The following is an 18,773-nucleotide window of genomic DNA, read 5'->3' as shown; positions in this document are numbered from 1 at the left end:
TGTCACACAGGAACTAGCATGGGTATGAAGTAATTAGATTAAGGAGCAAAATGTCTCCATGGATCAAAGCACGGAAAACACAAACAAAGAGCAAGTTTTCTCTATTGCGCAAAGAAATCAGTGGGGTGTTTGTGAAAGTTCTGTAACAAGTTTTGTGCTTAATAGATTCATAAATGATCAGGAAATGCAGACAAGCATGAGATGGCAAAACGTGCAAATGACACAAAATGTTTTGTTTACTCAAATCCAGAAAGGATTTTGAGGATCTTCAGATATTTCTCATGAGCTGGGCGAATGGGTAGTGTGATCACAAGAGAAATTGTATGCTCACAGATAAAAAAATGCAATATTAGAGCAAAAGTAGTGAGCTGCTTGTCTTCACTAATAAGCTCTTAACTGGCTAAATCAATTCAAGCCAAACCTAGTCATCATTACAAATAACTTCTGCATCCAAAATCAATAAGATTAAGTAAATAAATAGTAGGAAAGAAAATAAAAAATAATTCTAATTAGACTATATCAAACATTGCTTATCACATTTCAAAAGATTCTGTGCAAAAGCATGGAAAACATCCAAGGACCCATTTAAAAATGCAAAATGTTTACTTCAGAAGGCAAACAGGATTTGTTCCCTCAAACCTGCTGTGGAAAAATCTCAAGAGACACATGACAAATGATAGCCAAAAAGTATTAAAAACCACAAGTAATATTAATAATTGAGATCAGGTCATGCCTTCCTCTGTGTATCATAATTTAAATTCAGAAAGCCTTTATCAGTTAATGAAGTCATAAGTCGGCAACTTTAAATGAGAAAAAAAACCACAATTTTTCACATAGTCTGTGGTTGATTTGTCAAAGCCAAAAAGGTAGGAAGTTTTTAAGAGATAAATGAAATTTTTGGGGAAAAAAAGGTATAATATGGCAGGAATATCCATAATCAAAATAGTAAAAATAGAAAGTATCTTAGAATGAAACAGAGTTTAAACCCAAACTTATAACTGTTACATTAAGATGAAATTTAGGCTCAGATTATCCCATATTTGCCCACTATGTAGTTTCTTGCACTTTCCTCCAAAGCATAGGGTTGGCAAAAATATCTGAATTAGGTCATTCAGTTCTGTGTGTAACTAATTCTGTCTATATTTTTCAACTATAGGATTCCCAAATTGTGTTATATTTATGACTACTAGACCATGGAAAGCGCCTGTGCATGCATAATACCAATCCTGCTAGCATATACATGGTGCCATTTTGCCAAGTACTCATTTTCCATGCACTCTTTATACATTTGCTGTTGCCAATGAGTGTGCATTTTGAGGCTGAGAGCTGAACATTCTGTACTTTGGTGAGGAGAGGAAGAGAGACACAGTTACTGTATGGCACATGTACTAATCTTTTGTCTGAAGGCCCACGAACAGAGACCACGTAGGTGTTTTAAACACTGAGATGACCTACCCCAACCTAAAGGAGGTAGACTTGGACTCTTGCAATCTTTCAGGGCTGACAAAGTAGCATTTCAAAGATACATCCTGACCCACTTCTGGAACTCTTGTGTCTGTATATGGCTATGTTTGAGGTGCTTGGGTTGAGTGGCCATTGTCACCATGCTTAGCTGTGGAAATGGGAAGCCCGAGCCTACGTGTATGCCGGCCAAAGCAGCAAACAGCATCCCCAGGCTGGCAGAGACCAAGCCAGGTGTCAGGATGGCAGGTGCAGCCTGCACCTTGGAAAGGCCAATACAGCTCCCATGGAGGCTGTTCCCCTTCCAGAGTGAGTCCCAGCAGCGCTCCCTGCGCTGCTTTTCTTCCAGTGTGTGTATGTGGGGAGCAGACTTACAAGACAACACGTATATTCAAATGCCAGCTGGCTGCTCCTCAGGCCCTTGGTGGAAGTTTTCCCCCTTGTCTGGTGTGGGCCTTAGTCTTCGTTGTGTATTGAGGGTGGTATTTACTGAGACCTACCAGGCTGGAAGGCGTCCTCTGCCCTGGTCTCACGCTGGCTGTTGGGCCTCTGAGGTGGGACCATCTGTGCATATTCCCACCAGTTGGTCTCTAACCAGACTCCCTGGTGTTCAGCCTCAGGCACACTCAAGATCTGTGGTATTTTCTGTCACTGTTGTGGGGGTGGGCTACACCCGCTGCTTTTGCCTGCCGGTCACCAGCACGGCTGGAGACGCGGTACTACCCCACGGCGTCCTGCCTCACGGGACAGCGGGGGGACGCCCGGAGCCCGCGGGTGAGGGCTGGGGCGTCTCGGGGACCCCCCGTGGCCGCCACCGCCGAGCTGGCCCGCCCCGCCCGGGGGCCGCGGCCCTTCCCACCCGGAGGCCGCGCCTCGCCGCTCCCGGGGGGCCTGGCGTGCCCCGGGGAGCCCCGGCGAGGAGAAGGGAGGAGCGCTGAGCGCCATGTGAGCAGCTGGCGGCGGCCAGCGGCCCTCGAGGAAGACAGATGGGGTGAGAGACAGCGCGAGGTCCGGCTGTCAGCGCGGCCGCAGCCCCGCCGCGGAGGGAGCCCCTCCTCCCGCGCTGTGCGCCTCTCGCGCCCGGGCCGGCGAACCATGGCGTCCAGCGAGGAGGACGGAGGCGGCAACGGCGCGGTGGAGGAGAAGGAGAATGGCAAGAAGAGGAGACTGGGCGCCCTGGCCACGGCCTGGCTCATCTTCTACAACGTCGCCATGACCGCGGGGTAAGCGGCCGCGGGCACGCCGTGGGCCGGCCGCGCGGCGCCTCGGCGGGGCGCGGGGGCAGCCGGTGCAGCGCGGCCGGGGCGAGGCGGGGGCCCGGGGACCCGGGAGGCTGGCGTAGCCGTGGGACAGCCGGTATGAGAGCCGGGGGCGCGGGGAGCCGCCGGCAGCGGGGCTAGCGCTCTCCTGCCCGGCATTGCCTAATACGGTGCAGCGCTGCCAGCCGCCGGCGCGTCACCCTGGTCCCGCCGCGGAGGTTAAGTATAGCCGGGACAGGAATGCCGGGCCGGGGTGCCGGCAGGCCGCGTCCCCCCACACCGCTGCCACCTCTCCACCGCCCGCCTCCGGGACAGCCCCCGCACCTCCCCGGGAGGGGCTGCCGGCCGCGGGGAGGCGAAAGCGCCTCTCGGTGCCGCCGGGGGGTTTGGGGCGAGCTGTCCGGGCGGCGGTTCCCGCCCGCGCCCGGCGCTGAGCGCTCACGCCCCGGCTGAGCTGTGGCGGCTCCTCCAGGTCCGTCCGCCCCGGCTCCGAGCGAGCAGAGCTCGGGTCGGCTCCCGGCGAGGTGGAGGTTTCCAAAGCCGAGCGTGGTCCCCAGCGGCAGCGGGCGCTTGGCGATGGGCGGGGGAGGGAGCTGTGCGAGCCCAGGGGGCTCGTTCGAGCTGTCACTCCCTACTGCTGTGCTTTGCTTTGAGGAAAGTGGGTATTTATTTTGAATGACAGATCATAAGAGCATTCAGGTTTGTGCTGTTAGTGCTTGAAGCAGCTATTGTCACTTATTGAAAATTTCTCCTGTTCACTAACTCTGGGGAAAACAAAACAAAGCACAAGAAACTGTTAAATTCTGCATGCTTAAAAGAAAGCTAGGAACGAACAATTTCATACCTTCCAGACTGACACTGATCATGAGAACAATTTTACCTTGATTACCAGTGGGTGCACTCTCTGCCACTTGAATCCCATAGAGCAAAACTGAGACGCTGCAGCCGATGCAGCGCTGCAGCGCTGATGCAGAAAGCCAAGAGTATGATTGCAATGGCTTTATGCTCACTAGCATCTGTGAATCCCGAACACATACTCAACCCCGTTCATATATTGCAGCCGCACCTTTTGTAAAGTGCTTTTACTCAGTGTATGTTTTTTCTAGCTGGCAGGTTAATGTTACTTCATTGAATTCCCAGCCTTATGCTCCAAGTGTGAATTTGCTAATGGACACTGACACTTACCACTGACTTTTATTTGTCTGCAGAAGATTATCAAACCATATTAGTTTTGATCTTAGGTGCTGATTCAGTATCTCCCTCTTTTTAACTCTCAAAATAGCCCTCCGTAGCTCTGGTTATGCCTCTAAGTTTATATTATTTTTACACTTTCTTAGGCTTTGAAGACTGAAACCTGAAGTTCCAAGGCTAGTATGATATTTGTAAGAAAGTGCTGTAGCTCTGCATTAAGCATGGAACATATGGTACACTATTTCAAAAATCTTAATTATATAAACATGGATTAATTATGTGGAAGGAATTACACATGCCTTAGGTTATTGTACTGGGTCTGGGCTGAGTTATGTGGATCAACCCACCCGAGTTTAGAAGGTTTTTTTTTAGTCTCAATTTCCACTTGAGTTCTCAATTTAAGTTTATGTCAAATTCCAATTTGATTAAAATATACTGCTACTTTTTTTCTTTTACATGGGAAGTGTTGTCAATTGGTAGTATTGTTCAGTTCCCTTAAAAAACATTAAAAAATCAGCCAACACCATCAATGTGTTAGTTAAATATACCTGCCTCTGGCAGCCAGTAGCATAGAGAACCCATCTTCCAGCACATCAGAGTCTCATTTTCAAAGATGACTTTTCAACACTTGTGAAAAGTGAATCATAACGGTAACTTCACTTGGACAATCACAAACAGAAACATTCACGTCACGAGTTGGTTCTGAAAATCATGAGTTTAAGGGCTTCAGTGCTGAGTTCATCACATGTTTTCAAATAACAGTAATTCACAGTAAAGATGCAGTAGGGTTTAGTAGTAAAAATATGTAGTAATTGCTAGTGAAAAGTGTGGTGGACCTGTGGTTTTGGGGGGTCCCCTCGATTCAAGTCAGTCTTCTGAAGGTAAACAAGTAATTCTCCATTCTTTTCCAAGTAAAGACATAAGAGACTGTAATGTTTACATAACTTTATATAATATTTATGTCTAAAGATATTTTTAATAAACTCCTAAGAACACTGACAAATGAAAATGCAAAGATATTCTGTGAAGAAAGTAGTCTACTAAATTATTTACAGTGGATGGATATTTTTAGAATTCTAATTTGAAATGTATCCATTCTCTTTCTTTTGTAGGTGGCTGGTATTAGGTATTGCCATGGTGCGGTATTATATACAGAAAGGAACACATAGAGGCTTATTCAGAAGCGTTCAAAAGACGCTTAAATTTTTCCAGACATTTGCTTTGCTTGAGGTAAATTTTAAACATTAGTTTGCTTTACTGGATGCTGCATATCATAGGCAAAACACATTATTCACCTGAATTTGATATAAAAATATTATAATAGTACTAAAAGTCCTTTTAACTTTATTATTTAATAAGTTTTTTCGGCAGGGCAAAGTGATTAGTTGAAGCAAATTGACACATTTTTTTCAAACTGAATTTTAATATTTATTTAAATCAAACACTGCCTGGGAACTGCTTTGAGTGGAGAATCTTTACCTCAAAAGGCAAAATCTCCGAAGGCATTCCAGCCAGCAGATCAAACCTCTAGCTTCAGTACATATCTCCATCTCCAGACATGTGAGCTTCTCTCTCATTCCTTGTACTGGACTCGTTAATAATCCATTTCAACACGGTCTGTTCAAGTTTTGCAAAGTATTCTTCATGTGCAGTAGTGGTCTCAGTTCATGGTACAGCTCTGGAGTGAAACTCTTGGGTGTATTGAGCACTTACAGTTCTTTCCCAGGCGTAACAAAGAGTGCCTGTCTACACTTTAACCTTTTTTTTTCCTCAATCTCTTTATAACGTGTGGTTCAGGCAGCCATTAAAATCATCTGCCCAGCTGTATATAGGCTTTTATACCATTAAACTTTCACAATAAGTAATTTACTCAAATCTGTCAAAATAATGGAAAGCAATGAAAAATACAATAAATCTGAAGCTTCATAGATCTCATTGGCAAAATTGTAGTAATGTTATTATGTCATAATGAATACAGAACATTTTAAAATTGCTATGCATTTAGGATCCATTAGATTACTCCCTTCATACTGTCCTGCAGAATTCTTCATTGAGTAACATAATGGAAGGAGAGCTTAGTAGTTGAAAAAAATAAATGCTTTGTAAGTGTCTAAATGTGTAATATATACAGTTAATTGGAAAATAAATCTCTTGCATGTGTTTGCACAGATCAGATTCTGAGCCCATCACAGCGTTGGTTGCCAGGGCTCTAGCATGTATTTCTTTTAAAGACTGTTAGTTGGAGACAAAAAAAAAATCTCCTTCAGACTTAAACCTAGGTTTACATAAATATCAAAAGGCCATGTTTATAGTGTAGCTAGTAACATACTGTACATCAGTAACCTCTAACTTATTTTTATTTACAGGTAGTCCACTGTGCAGTTGGTGAGTTCTTTGTTTTAGTTTCTCCTGTAACTAATTAGAACACGAATTGTGGAACAGAGATAACATGTTTCTCTTTTTAAGGAATAGTTCACACATCTGTGCTTGTGACTGGGGTCCAAGTGAGTTCAAGAATCTTCATGGTGTGGTTCATTGCACATAGTATAAAACAGGTATGTGCGTGAGCAAGTCATGTTTCGTTTGTTTTTAAGGAGAAACTATTAATACAGTTCTTACTTCCAGGAAGACCAGTTCAAAAATTAATGACATTCCTCCAGAGAATACTTACATACTTGAGTGTGATTTTGAAAGTTTGGTGTTGCAGGGTAGAATTTATGTGCTTTTACCCAGGAGACTGGATCTGGGTCTTAGCCGTGAATCAGCACTGTTTGGCATCATGCCTAAGTGAGATCAATGAATACTGCTATTATTTACCTGCAAATCTACGGTGTTCTATCTACAGTGTTCCCATTCCCTTTCAGAAACTTAAATTAGCACTCACTGAGTTAATCTAAATGAAAATATGTCTCAAATTGAATTTACCTGGATGAACATGGTTGTGATTTAGCAATTTATTTTAGGAACGTTCTCAAGATTTTAATGTTCTGGTAATATTAACATTTGATGGCATGCATAGTGCATTGTTTCATTAAAAACATATCAAGTCATCCAGCATGCCACAGTGACACTTAAGGTCCTGTATAGATGACAATAGTTTAAGTGCCTGGCTGTAGGTGGTTATCGTCAGTCTAGTGGTTTGTTAGCAGATAGAAACGCAGACTGCTTACAGCCAGTGGATAGGACATTCTCTTCAGTTTTGAGGTCTGCTGTCTGTGAAGGTCGTGTAAGAATAGTGTAAGTGATAGATTTTGAGTCTGTGCTCCTGAATTTCTTTAACTTAAGAAGCTGAGCCATTAAACTGTCTCACCAGCAGGTGGCATGTGCCTTTCTGCTCAGGGGACACCGCAGCACCTGCCTCGGTTGTCAGATCCCTTTGTTGCTTTTCACAAAGGACTCGTTTTCTACACCTCATCTTTTCCTTTACTGTTGCCTTCCTTAACATGGAATATGCTTTTCGTAGCTCTTTTTTTCCCTTTCTTTCTTTTTTTTGTTGTTTTTTTTTGTTTGTTTGTTTGTTTTGGTAAGCTACGTGTTTTTCATTTTTCCCTTTAGGGAAGGTGTCTCAAAGGTTAACAAGTTTTCATCCTGAATGTTTACATGAATGCTGGAATATAGCACTGCATTTTGCTGTTTTGTTATTATCTGAAGTGGATTAAATCTTTAGCACATCCAGTCATTTATTTTGTTTCCTTTGTCTTCAGTACAGTAGGTCAAGTTGTGTGTGAGGAAAAAAAACACATCTGAATGTATGTCTGATTGTATTTCATGCTGTTATTGCTTAGCAGGCATGAATGTTCAGGGTCACTTTAGGTGGTGAGAGGCATGTTAGTGATAATAGCCAGACCTAGATCTCACTACTTGACTGGAGATTTGCAGGGCAGCTGATAGAAATTCTCTGCATACTTCTTTAAAGCTCTTCTGCTTGGATTTAGCACTGTGACATGAATCCAGGTTTGGGTTATCAATGTTTGTCTCTAATCACATGAGACTAAGAACAGCCTAATTCTGTCTTTCCCTTTGCTTATTTGTTTGGATGTCTTTGCACTTTAGTTCTTGCTATTTGTGACTTTGGCAGTATTTTATATCTCATTTTCTTCTGTGATATTGGTGAGATTCTTCCACTAAAAGTGCACTTTCTTTGACTGACACCTTGAGGGTGCGATTTTATGAGATGATGAGCACTTACAGTTTTTCTTGACTTTTGACAGGGTTGTGCATTTTCAGCATCTTTGAGATGTATTAAACTTTGTCACCATGTTGCATTTTATTTAAAAACATCATTTCCCTTTTTTGTAATTTTAACAAAATTTATGTTACTTTATTTTATTTCACAGACATCCCTGGAGCTTTTCAGCCTTCAGGCATGGAAGTATATTACAAAATCCCTTCCCTTTTAAAGAAAAGAAAATTACTTGCGTGTAATTCTTCTTCTCAGAAGGTAGTGTTTGTAATAGATCCCCATGTGCCTTCTTTGTATTTGGGGACTTTTGTTTATTTGTTCACTTAGAGTGAAAAAGAACTGATGTTTTGAAGCAACAGCCTGATGAGGCAGTTTAATGACTCAGACCTTAAATCTTAAACAGTATTGTTTAGTGAGTTTACTGAAAGCTCCTGATCTACCAACTACTCTTCATTTAGTGATTCATATGTGTTCCAGCTCCTTAACTATCTTACAGCTTCCTGAATCTCCGAAATTTGATCTTCTGCGACCACTTTCCAGCTAGTAGATTATACTAAGCAATTCCTTTTCTCTAAAGGTTCATGGAGGTATGCATTATATGGTGAGGAAGAAGCAAGATAAAAAGTAAGAGAAAGTCTAAGAGACAGAGTAGTGAAATGCAGAACAGGTAAAAACTGATTATGAAAGGAACATATCTTCTGTAGTGTTGTTTTCCTCTTGCTTTTTTTGAGGAGTAAGAAAACAAACAAGTAAATCAACCACAAATAAAAAGAGGGAGACTGACAGTGAAAATGCAGATAGAGAATAAAGAGAAGGAATAAGCTTAATTGTAGGGTTTTATATTTCAATATTTGCATAATGGATACAGATTGATCAGCTTGCAAGAAGTCTGTGTGTTAGTAAATACGTATGATAAAGAATTGTACATGGTAATGGTTTCAGCATATCAGTTTTCTGCCAAAATTTTCTTTCTTTACAAGATGTTAGTTCTGTTCCATATATCTAAAACAGAAGTCTATTGCAGTTTGCACAAGAGAAGAAGCTTAAGGATGAAGAAAGTGTTGGTTCTTTATACTTCTGCAGATCCAGAATGAGGAGAGCGTTATTCTTTTTCTGGTCGTATGGACTGTGACAGAGATTACTCGCTATTCCTTCTACACATTCAACCTGCTGAACCATTTGCCATACTTCATTAAATGGGCCAGGTGGAGACGTCTTGCACTTCAGTTTCTTGTGGTTCTGTGCATGCTAGTTTTGCACATGCTAAGCTAACACACAGGAGAGCAGACGTTTGAGCTTTGGTTACATGTCAGCAGAATGCAAGTCAGTTGCTTTCTCTACTTGGGATCATTGTTACTTGGTTTAAAGTGTTAAAAATATTTTAGCTGAGATTTTGGCATGTGATTTGTTCTTTGCTTTCTGTGTCTCATGGTTTGAACTCTGCTTTAATCTAAATGTTTTTCTTTATCTTTGAAGTCATCTTTTAACTTACAGTATGACTCCTTAAGGTGCCCCAAATTAGGCACCTGTGCTATTCTTTGTGGATTGCAGGTCTTTGAAAATCTGGGAGTTGTTGTCACTGAATCTTACGCGTATTATTACTTTATGAGACTTTGTCAGAGCTTTTGTAACGCTATATTCATGTAGTGAAGCTAAATATTGACTTAGTTTAGCCCACATAAAAAGTGTGTTCCGTATCAAAACTGCTTTGATTTTGAAGTATACTTAGGTTTGGCCAATAGATCAGATATATTACAGAGAATGCATGTTTATCCGCAGACTTAAATGGAAGAGTAGTGTTCTCTGTAGTCATTGTTTGAAAAATATACATGGAAGACAAACAGACACTATTAGAAGGAAAATATCTTACCTATATTCAGTACAGGCAACTCTCATTTAAAAATGTGTTTCTTTATTTTCATTTCTTTTATAGATAACGCAGTTCTGATGCTTCTAATGCACTTCTTTGATATGTCTGATATTTATGTCCATTCTTATAATATATTGTCTTTTTGCTAATCCCTAAGGTGGTGGGCTTGGTTATGTTTAACCACTAAATGGCGAACTTAAAAGTAATCAGGTCTGATTTCATTAATAAATTTTTATGTGGGCTTCAGAAAGAGAAATGCATTCAGAAAGTACTGCATTGACAGCTGCACTTCTTGCCATCAAGTCAGTGTATCTTGAATGATAGAAATTTTGTTTCCTTATAACAGACAATGGGGAAAACTGCCATTCTCACAGCAGAGGTATATGGTGAAATATACTATACACAAAACATTTGAAAATGTGCTATCTTTTCATAGAGACAAACTGTGTAGGTCATGGCATCAGTTCCTTCTTATACCTCCTCCAGTCTGTTCTCTGGCCTCTGAGTCCTCAGAGCCTGTTTGCTCCTAGGACGGCTTCGTGTTTGGTTGCTGCTGCTTCAGATCTCATCTCTTTTGGTCATGGAGTAACCACTGTACCTATCCCTCTGTGTGACAGCTGTCATTCATTGCTGCTCCCTGCGTGAGCTCGAGAGCTGTTTCTTAGGAGAAACTGCATCCCCACGGTGCACTGTGCAGAATGACAGCACAAACCCTATTGATTAAATTTTTCATTCTATCACCACCTATATGGATTATGGCATTCATACCACATTTTCTTTAAACTTAATGCCGTCACCTTTTATTTGAAGATCTTCTTCCCATTTTAAAATGGATCTGATAAGTTTCTGGCACTCTCTTTTAATTTCCCTTTCCATTAGTGGTAAATGTAGTCGTATTTGGATTTCCCATGTGGGAGTGGGTAAAATGGACTTGTGATATTTCTCAGCATTTTCATTATATTCAAATAAATTATAATACATAATGATGACCCAGAGTGTGTGCACTGGGACAAACATACTTGGGATCATCTGAATTTGGGATCCTGTCCTAATCTGAATCCTGTTGGTGGCAACAGGAACAAAATCAGTAAATTAAAAAAAAAAAAAACTCGACATTATTGGACACTACAAATTTGCAGATTTTTTTTACTCTTTAGTATTAGAAAGGCATACAAATATTCTGATACTTCACTGGTTTTAAATGAAAGGACTGAGGAATGCATTCTCTGTAAACCTAAGTAACGCTATCCAGATTAACCGAAACTGCTATTCTGTGCCAAATCAGGATGCACTCCTTGATTTTGGCGCAGGAACTACTGTAATATGTTGCTGTGCAACTAATAATACCAAAAGGAAGTTTTAAATTCATGGAGTGTTTCTCACAAGGTTTTGTTTTTTGGTTTTTGTTTGTTTGTTTGTTTGTTTGTTTGTTTGTTTTTGTTGTTGTTTGTTTTGTTTTGTTTTGTTTACTTTTTTGTTGCTTTTGGTTTGTTTTTTTGTTTTTTAATGCAGATACAACTTTTTTATCATTTTGTATCCTGCTGGAGTTGCAGGTGAACTGCTAACCATATATGCTGCTTTACCCTATGTGAAGAAAACAGGAATGTTTTCACTGAGACTTCCCAACAAATACAATGTCTCCTTTGACTACTATTACTTCCTTATTATTGTCATGTGCTCCTATGTGCCATGTAAGTATTACTTAACTGTAGTAATGCTATGAACGTAATAATTATCAGCAATGCTAGAAACACTGCCTGTAGTTAAATTTGCTGAACACTTTCTATGATAAAAGCCTACTTTCTGTTGTTCCAAGTTTTGCTGTGCTTTGATTGGTTAGGCTGAAATTTTCCATCCTGTCATCTGTCTCAGAACCTAAAGTATCTTAAAAATTTCAGTGAAAATGCTAAAAACATTTCTAAGACATGGATGAAGTAAAAAAAACCCTTTTGGTTACACACAGAAATGTCTGTAATTGCGTTGCAGGGAATTTCTACTGCCTCTGCCACTTCAAAGCAATGGTTAAAAAACTGCCTTGCAAGTTGTGCTAGCGTTTTGCCTTGTTCTTATTGCCTTTAGTATCCATTTATGTCTCACCTCTGAAAATCACCATTTGAGCATCCTTGGGAAAATCTTGAAGCAATATTCTCCCAGATTTAATTTTCACAGGAATCCACCTCCTAAACCTCTCTGAACACGATTTAGTCCCTGGTTTAATCAGATTGTCCTAGTACTTCTGGATACCAGAAGCCACAGATCAATTGGCTAACCAGAACTAAGATTAGAGAGACTACCAGTCTGTCGCATCCGGTGTTACTTCCCCTGGTACTTAAGCAGTGTAGGCAAGGAGAAAACAACCTGATTGAAATACAGCACTGTGATGGGGCTAGACCACACATGGCAAATAGAATATTTTAGATAGTCTGGACAATGAGGCTAGAAACAAGGCAAGAGATTAGGGAGAGGCATTAAGAAGCAGGAAGACTGAAGTGAAAAGGATCTGTGATCTGCATCCATAAAAGGTATTCCTTTAAGATGTTGACTTTAAACATGGACTTTCACAGTATGCACACACACTGTGATTTTTTTTGTCACAAGAAATCATGAAGGCAAACGAGAGATTTATATGAGTAAAAAAATGTCTTAAGCTATCATAACTTATTAACAGTTTTACAGTTGCTTATATAACTTAATGCTTCAGGAATAAATCCCATTTTCTATCCATTACATATAAGGATTAAATGTATCAGCAGGACAATAATATAATAGATCTCAGTGCCAGGAGAGATGGAGCAAAGTTCCTTGAACACAGGATATACATTCAGGCAGCCTTGTATGACTTTTAAGTAATTGTTACTTTGTAATTCACTGCAGTGTTTGAGAGACTCTATTATTTACCTTAACCAACTGCAGCACTGTATGAGATAATTTTTCCTCAGTTCATCATTCTGCAAAATTGTATTTTTTCATTATGTGATCTGTTGTATTTTTTCATCTAATTTGCTTTCTTTTATGCTTTGGTCAAGTATTTCCACAACTCTACTTCCACATGCTGCGGCAGAGAAGAAGGGTGCTTTATGGAGAAGTGATCGTGGAAAAGGACGATTGAATCAAGCTGTGTAACTATGGTGCTTTTAATGGAAAAAAAAAGGGTAAAAAACCCAAAACTTCCTGTGATTTTTCTGAGTCCAAGTTTTAAAACATGGAACAAGAATAAACAACTGTGCATAAATTAGCATGGACTGTATTATTTTTACAGTTAATGTATCTTCAGACTGACTTTTCATCCTTGGTTTCACCTTGATTTTTAATTGTTCATTTCTTCAGACAAATTATTTTCGTATTTTCAATAGGTTGACAAATAGCTTTAAGAACCGGAATAGTTGGCTGCTGCGCTTTCTATTCTGAAAGGTCTCTAATGACCTGTAGTCATCATCAAGAACAGAAGGAGAGCTGATAAGTTGTACTGAAAGTGAGTATTCTGGAAAACAGAGCATAAATTGGGTAATGATGTTTTTCATAGACTAGGTGGATTAAATGTTATTTAAGCTTTATGTTAAATAATACCAGTTAAAAGTACTGTTAGCACGTTGTTCAACACTCTTTGAATTACAGGATCACATTGTAGAATTCCAGAAGGACTTTTGAAAGGAGCTGAATTCTTGATTGTCAGTGCAAATTTAGATCTCTCTGTATTTTGATTTGTAATTTTGAAGATCTGTAGAATAATAGATATAATATTAACTGGTTAAAAGTTTGTGCTGAGGAGTAGACTTGATGTGCCTACCTTTCTCTGGTCAGAGGCTGGAATGGGACTTGTTTGCAGAGGAAGACTGATTGTCAGCATGTTTCCTAGTCTACATTTAATTATGTATGCAGAAAAAAATATGATATTGCATTTAGAAACTGTAGCTATAGTGAGATATTTAACTTGTTATAAATAGCTGAGTGGGATATAATACATTTGAAATAGTGTCTTAAAATATAAATTGTGCTTTGAATCATCCCATTGTGCAATCTTAATTGCTGCCTCCCAATCTTAATTGTTCCCTCCCCATTAATTGTTCATACCGTGTTGACCTAGTTCTATTTAATGTTTTCAATAATCTGCAAGAGGGATCTCCAGTATATTAATAAAAGTTACAGATGATATTACACTGTATGATACCTGAGTGGGAGAAGTCAAAGAGATGGATTAAAGACAAGAATTAGATGCAGCCTAAGAGATTCAGAGAAAAGGTAATGCATTTGAGGAATCTTGGATACTTAGAGTGACAGAGAGTGAAGATTGCAATGTAATAATGTAGTAAGAAGCCTTGATAATGTAGGTGACAAGGTTGCTTCTGGCATTACTAATGTCAAAGGAAGAGTGTATATGCAGAAGAGCTACATCAGGCAGCTGGAAATCAGAATATTCTTTGTGATTGCTGAGGTAATTTCTGGAGTACCGTCTTATATTTTGGGTACCTCGGGGTGAGGAATTGAGCCAATCTTCTGAAAAGCCAAGAGAACAGTAACAAAATCAGTTGAACGGAGAAAGAAGTCAGAGAGACTGAGTCATTAAGTATGTATAATTTCTTGTTATGTGGCAAATACATGGAAATGAAGAGGCTTTCTAAGTATGAAGGTGTAACTAGAACTTTATATAAAATTGAAACAAGGTAAATATTCAATGAATACCAGGAGAAAGATTCTACCAGTGAGATCAGTTAGGTTATGGAATGACACAGTAGTGCCTATCAATGCATGCAATTTCTTGAAAGGTTTTAAGTTAGATGTAATGCAATATTGGAAAATAATCTTCCTTTGGCAGGAGTTTGAACTACATACTTGAATAAGCATTTCCATTTTTAGCTTCAACGATATGCTATGATAATACAGCTTTTCTGAAAATTGTAGATACACCCTTTTCTGGTGTTACCAAGTAATTTGATAAAAAAGCAAGGATTTACTACATCTCAAACTTTCAAATTCCATTTTGTGCCTTAAATCTGTGATATTGATGCATGTCTTCATTACATGTACATTAGTTTCATTTAAATGACAGGTGCATAGTGGACTTGAGATAGAATAGTTGTATTACTTACAATTTTGAAAGGTGTAATCTTTGTATTTTTTAGAACAAATTTCTCGCAAGGTGCTACAATTTAACTTCTCTGTTTTATATGCAGCTAAATTTATTAAAAGTTTGAAGTATAAACTACATTTACAATACGGAATCACAAAATAGTTGTGTTACATGTGTTCAAACTAGCAGTTGTATTTGTCCAGAGTTCTTACAGTACCATTTTATAAACTTCACTTGCTTTTTGATCCATGAGGAACATCATGGTAGTTTTTAGAAATATTTCTTGGTTAGCAAGCTGAAGAGTGTGATGAAATATGAGTAACTAGGATTAGATTATGTTTTGTGTCTCTTTTTTTACTGTCAGGGCAGCTCACTGAAGACCATAGCCATCAATTCATTGAAAATGCATTGAATACTTTAAAGATGTGATTTTTAAATCCTTGATCTGATGAGTGCATCCCACAGATACTATTCCTGTAATAGAAGGAATACCTGTGCTGTATTACTGTATTATATTTGTTTTCATTGTGGCTTAAGGATATTATCATATGTCAATCAAAAAGCTATTTTATATCCTGTTGTACATGTTACATGAAAAAAATAGCACTGTTTGCTAAAATCTTGGGGTTTGACTTTCATAAAGCAACAGCGTACAATGTAATGATACAATTTTAAAAGTGATTTACAGCTACAGAAGAGTCTTTCTAAATGACAAATGAATAAACATAAAGCTAAAAATTACTTACTTACATTCAATGTTTCATAGACCAGAGAGATTGCCTTGTTGATTACATGGCATGTATTTTAAAATAAACAAGCCACATGTTCTTTTCTTCATCTTCTTTTTCAATTGAAGCCTTTTACTGAAGCCTCAATGTATACCTTTTGGTTTAGTATCTTCCCAAAGGTAGTGAGAATTGCAGGTAAAAATCCTTTTACTATTGACTGCAGATGGGCCAGGTTTTTATACTAGGTAGCTTACTTAAACTTCAATATAATATCAAGAAACATTTAATTAGCTTGTTAAATGGACATAAAAAGTTAAGTACAATTTTCATATGGTGCTCTCTTTCCAACTTCTTTTTGACACCTGTCTTTTTGTCTTCCTCTTTGCAATATTCTTTGTTTTCTAAAGCATTGGAATCCTGCTGATTCTGAAATATTAGGAATGTATTCAAACGTCAGCATCTTTAATGTTTTGATGTAGTCTTAAACAAATTGTTTGTCTAAAGGTGTTTTCTTACTTGTCCTACGTATGCCTTCTGGAATGACTCAACATAGAGTATGACCTTATGAAGCTTTTTTAATGACAATAACTAGGAATAGGCGTTTGGCAGGATATTCCTATTCACCAGGTGACATTTCCCACTGTTGGTAGTAACGTAAACACAGTGTCTTTTGTATAAACTCCAGCTGAAAGCGATTGGGTCTCTTGAGGTTCCCCAACACTCACACACTGTTCCCACTGGAAGGGCTGTTCAGGACAGACTGGGTGAATCACCCTGTTTCGCAGCTCTGCCCAGAAGGTCTGGAGGCCAGATCCTGGCCCCAGGCGTGTGCAGCACCAAAGAATATGACGCTGAGAAATTGCATCTTCCATGTCAGCTGCCAAGAGGGTCACCGAGGCCGTTGTGAACGGTAGTTGTGAGACATCATTTCTCTCACCTCTTCCCCACGGAGGATGTGAGAAGGGAGGCAGCTCACTGTGCCCTCTGCCTTCTGCGCGGGGAGCTCCCAGCGGCTGTGCACAAAGGGTCTAGTACAGAAACGGCTCTTCTGCTCCACTCAGTTATTTTATTACTATCTGTAAGCCTATATTTATTGAAAAATTGGTAAGCCAAGATAACTATGCCACGCTGCTTTCAATAGTATAGTTGAAAATTAACAGCCTTGGAGAACTGGTGCGGTGTGATGCTTCTCCTAATTCCCCTTGAACGTAACATTTAGCCAGGTTCATGGGCAGATTGCAATGACTAGGTGCATGGAGACCTTTTCTGTGACCAGAGGGAACCTACCTTTTCTTATCCAGAAAGATAGATGTGCATTGAATATCTAGGCTGAGCTGCTGCTCTGACTGTGGTACTTGCAATCCTCACAGTAGCTTACTTCAGTGGATATTTGGATATTTATATGATTCCTAAATAAACTAGGATGAAAACAAATTACAACCATTACAAGAAATAGTAATTTAAGGTAGCTGCTACATTAACAGTTTTTGTGAATGCAGCTCTTACTTTGCCCTAAAAAAAAAAAAAAAAAAAAATGAATACAAATAACTGTTCTGCACTAGGCAAGAGGGCTTCATAAATCTAAATTTTCAGGCAGGCAGACTGGCTGCGCTTGTTTATAAAGGATTGGTTAAATGTGTTTTTGAACAAGAAGGTTGAAAGCTTTTCTGAAAATTAAATTTTATTTCATAATGTATATTTTTAAATGTGCTCAGAGATACTGTATTATTTATTACCAGTTTACAATTTAAATTCATGCTGAACATAGACTTTTTATAGATGATTAACTGTAGCCCATTAAAATGTTTTATTCTATGTTTGTTACAATGACTGTTTAAGAAACAAACACCTCATGTTTCTGCAAAGCTCTGTGTTCTCTCGCTCCAGTGAGTTGCAGTGTTGTTATTGCCTGCCAGGCTTTACAAGGCTGTTGGAGTGGCAGGTTCGTATTTGCTGAGGGAAGCTCCTGGAACTTGCTTTGGAGAGGGGCTGGTGCTCTAGGTGCGGTGTCTGGTTCTGTACAGCACCGATGCTGTTCGGGGGGGCTCGCTGCCTTCTGTGGGACTGAAGGCTTTGCCGATGTCCCCAAGTGATTCATGGTCATGAATTACCAGACAGAGAAGACCTGTCTCATGAACTCTCACGTCACAAAACTGAGTCTGACAAGTGAACTTAATGCTGTACCAGGACAAACTGAGGAGAACCTGGATGTTGGGTAACTCTGGCCCTCTCATAGGAACTTGCTGTCAGTTCAGGCCCGTAACTGGTGGTGGCTTCCGAGTTCTAAAATGTACAATACTCTGTGTCATGTTGTATCAAGTGAAACATGTTGTCTCTTTATTCACAGCTCTCTTGCTTCTCTGTTGAGTCTTGAATGTATTTTATGTCCTTTCAGTTGATGGCTTTGTAAAAGTCTAAGTACAGAAATATTTACCTAAGTGTATCATGAATTGTACTTAAAGATTCTTAATGATGTAAATGCACTGCAGCTGCTCATTATTGTTGTGGGTTTTTTTTCTGAAATGCACTATCATTAGCAGTTTACATAGGCAGGAAAGCACCACAATATAATACTTTTAGTAACTTATTTGTTTGCAAAGATTATAAGATTTGTTGAGCTATAGAATCAGATATTTGTTTTAGAGATTGTTAATGCTGTAGCACTGTAGAATTCCTCATCAATTAAAAAATGTGTCCTAAACTATGTTCTATTTGATTTTTTTTCTTACCATGTAGCAGTCAGTTCATACAACTGTTCAACGTTTTACACCAACGGGTATCTGTTTATGAATACTATACTTTTTTATCTGGAATCGTTTCACAAATTACCATATTTGCTATTAGCCAGCCTTCCTTTTTTTTTTCTATTTCTTAAATATATTCCATTAAAAAAAAGGTAGGTGTGAGGAGTAATATTGATTTCTCAAACGAGGGGAAAATACAGGGCATTAAAGAGAATGCCTTACATCTGCCAACATGTATGAAGACAATTGTGTTACAGTGATCCCGAAAT

At 39.3% G+C, this 18,773-nt stretch overlaps 1 protein-coding gene across 2 annotated transcripts; it reads left to right on the top strand.

The window, feature by feature from the left end:
• Window positions 1-2,427: 2,427 nt before the first annotated feature.
• Window positions 2,428-18,456, top strand: HACD1 (3-hydroxyacyl-CoA dehydratase 1). 2 transcript variants are annotated; one of them, XM_082046936.1, is made up of 7 exons: window positions 2,428-2,684; window positions 5,024-5,141; window positions 6,278-6,296; window positions 6,384-6,466; window positions 9,178-9,299; window positions 11,477-11,655; window positions 12,991-18,456. In XM_082046936.1, the coding sequence occupies exons 1-7, from the start codon at window positions 2,557-2,559 to the stop codon at window positions 13,071-13,073; spliced, it is 732 nt and encodes a 243-aa protein (XP_081903062.1). In that variant the 5' UTR covers window positions 2,428-2,556; the 3' UTR covers window positions 13,074-18,456. The 2 variants fall into 2 exon arrangements, with proteins under 2 accessions (XP_081903062.1, XP_081903061.1); XM_082046935.1 differs by having other exon boundaries at window positions 6,378-6,466.
• Window positions 18,457-18,773: the final 317 nt, after the last annotated feature.

Source organism: Streptopelia decaocto (genome assembly GCF_964273445.1).
Source record: "Streptopelia decaocto genome assembly, chromosome: 2".
NCBI classification, from domain to species: Eukaryota; Metazoa; Chordata; class Aves; order Columbiformes; family Columbidae; genus Streptopelia; species Streptopelia decaocto.
This window is presented reverse-complemented; position numbering and strand designations above follow the sequence as displayed.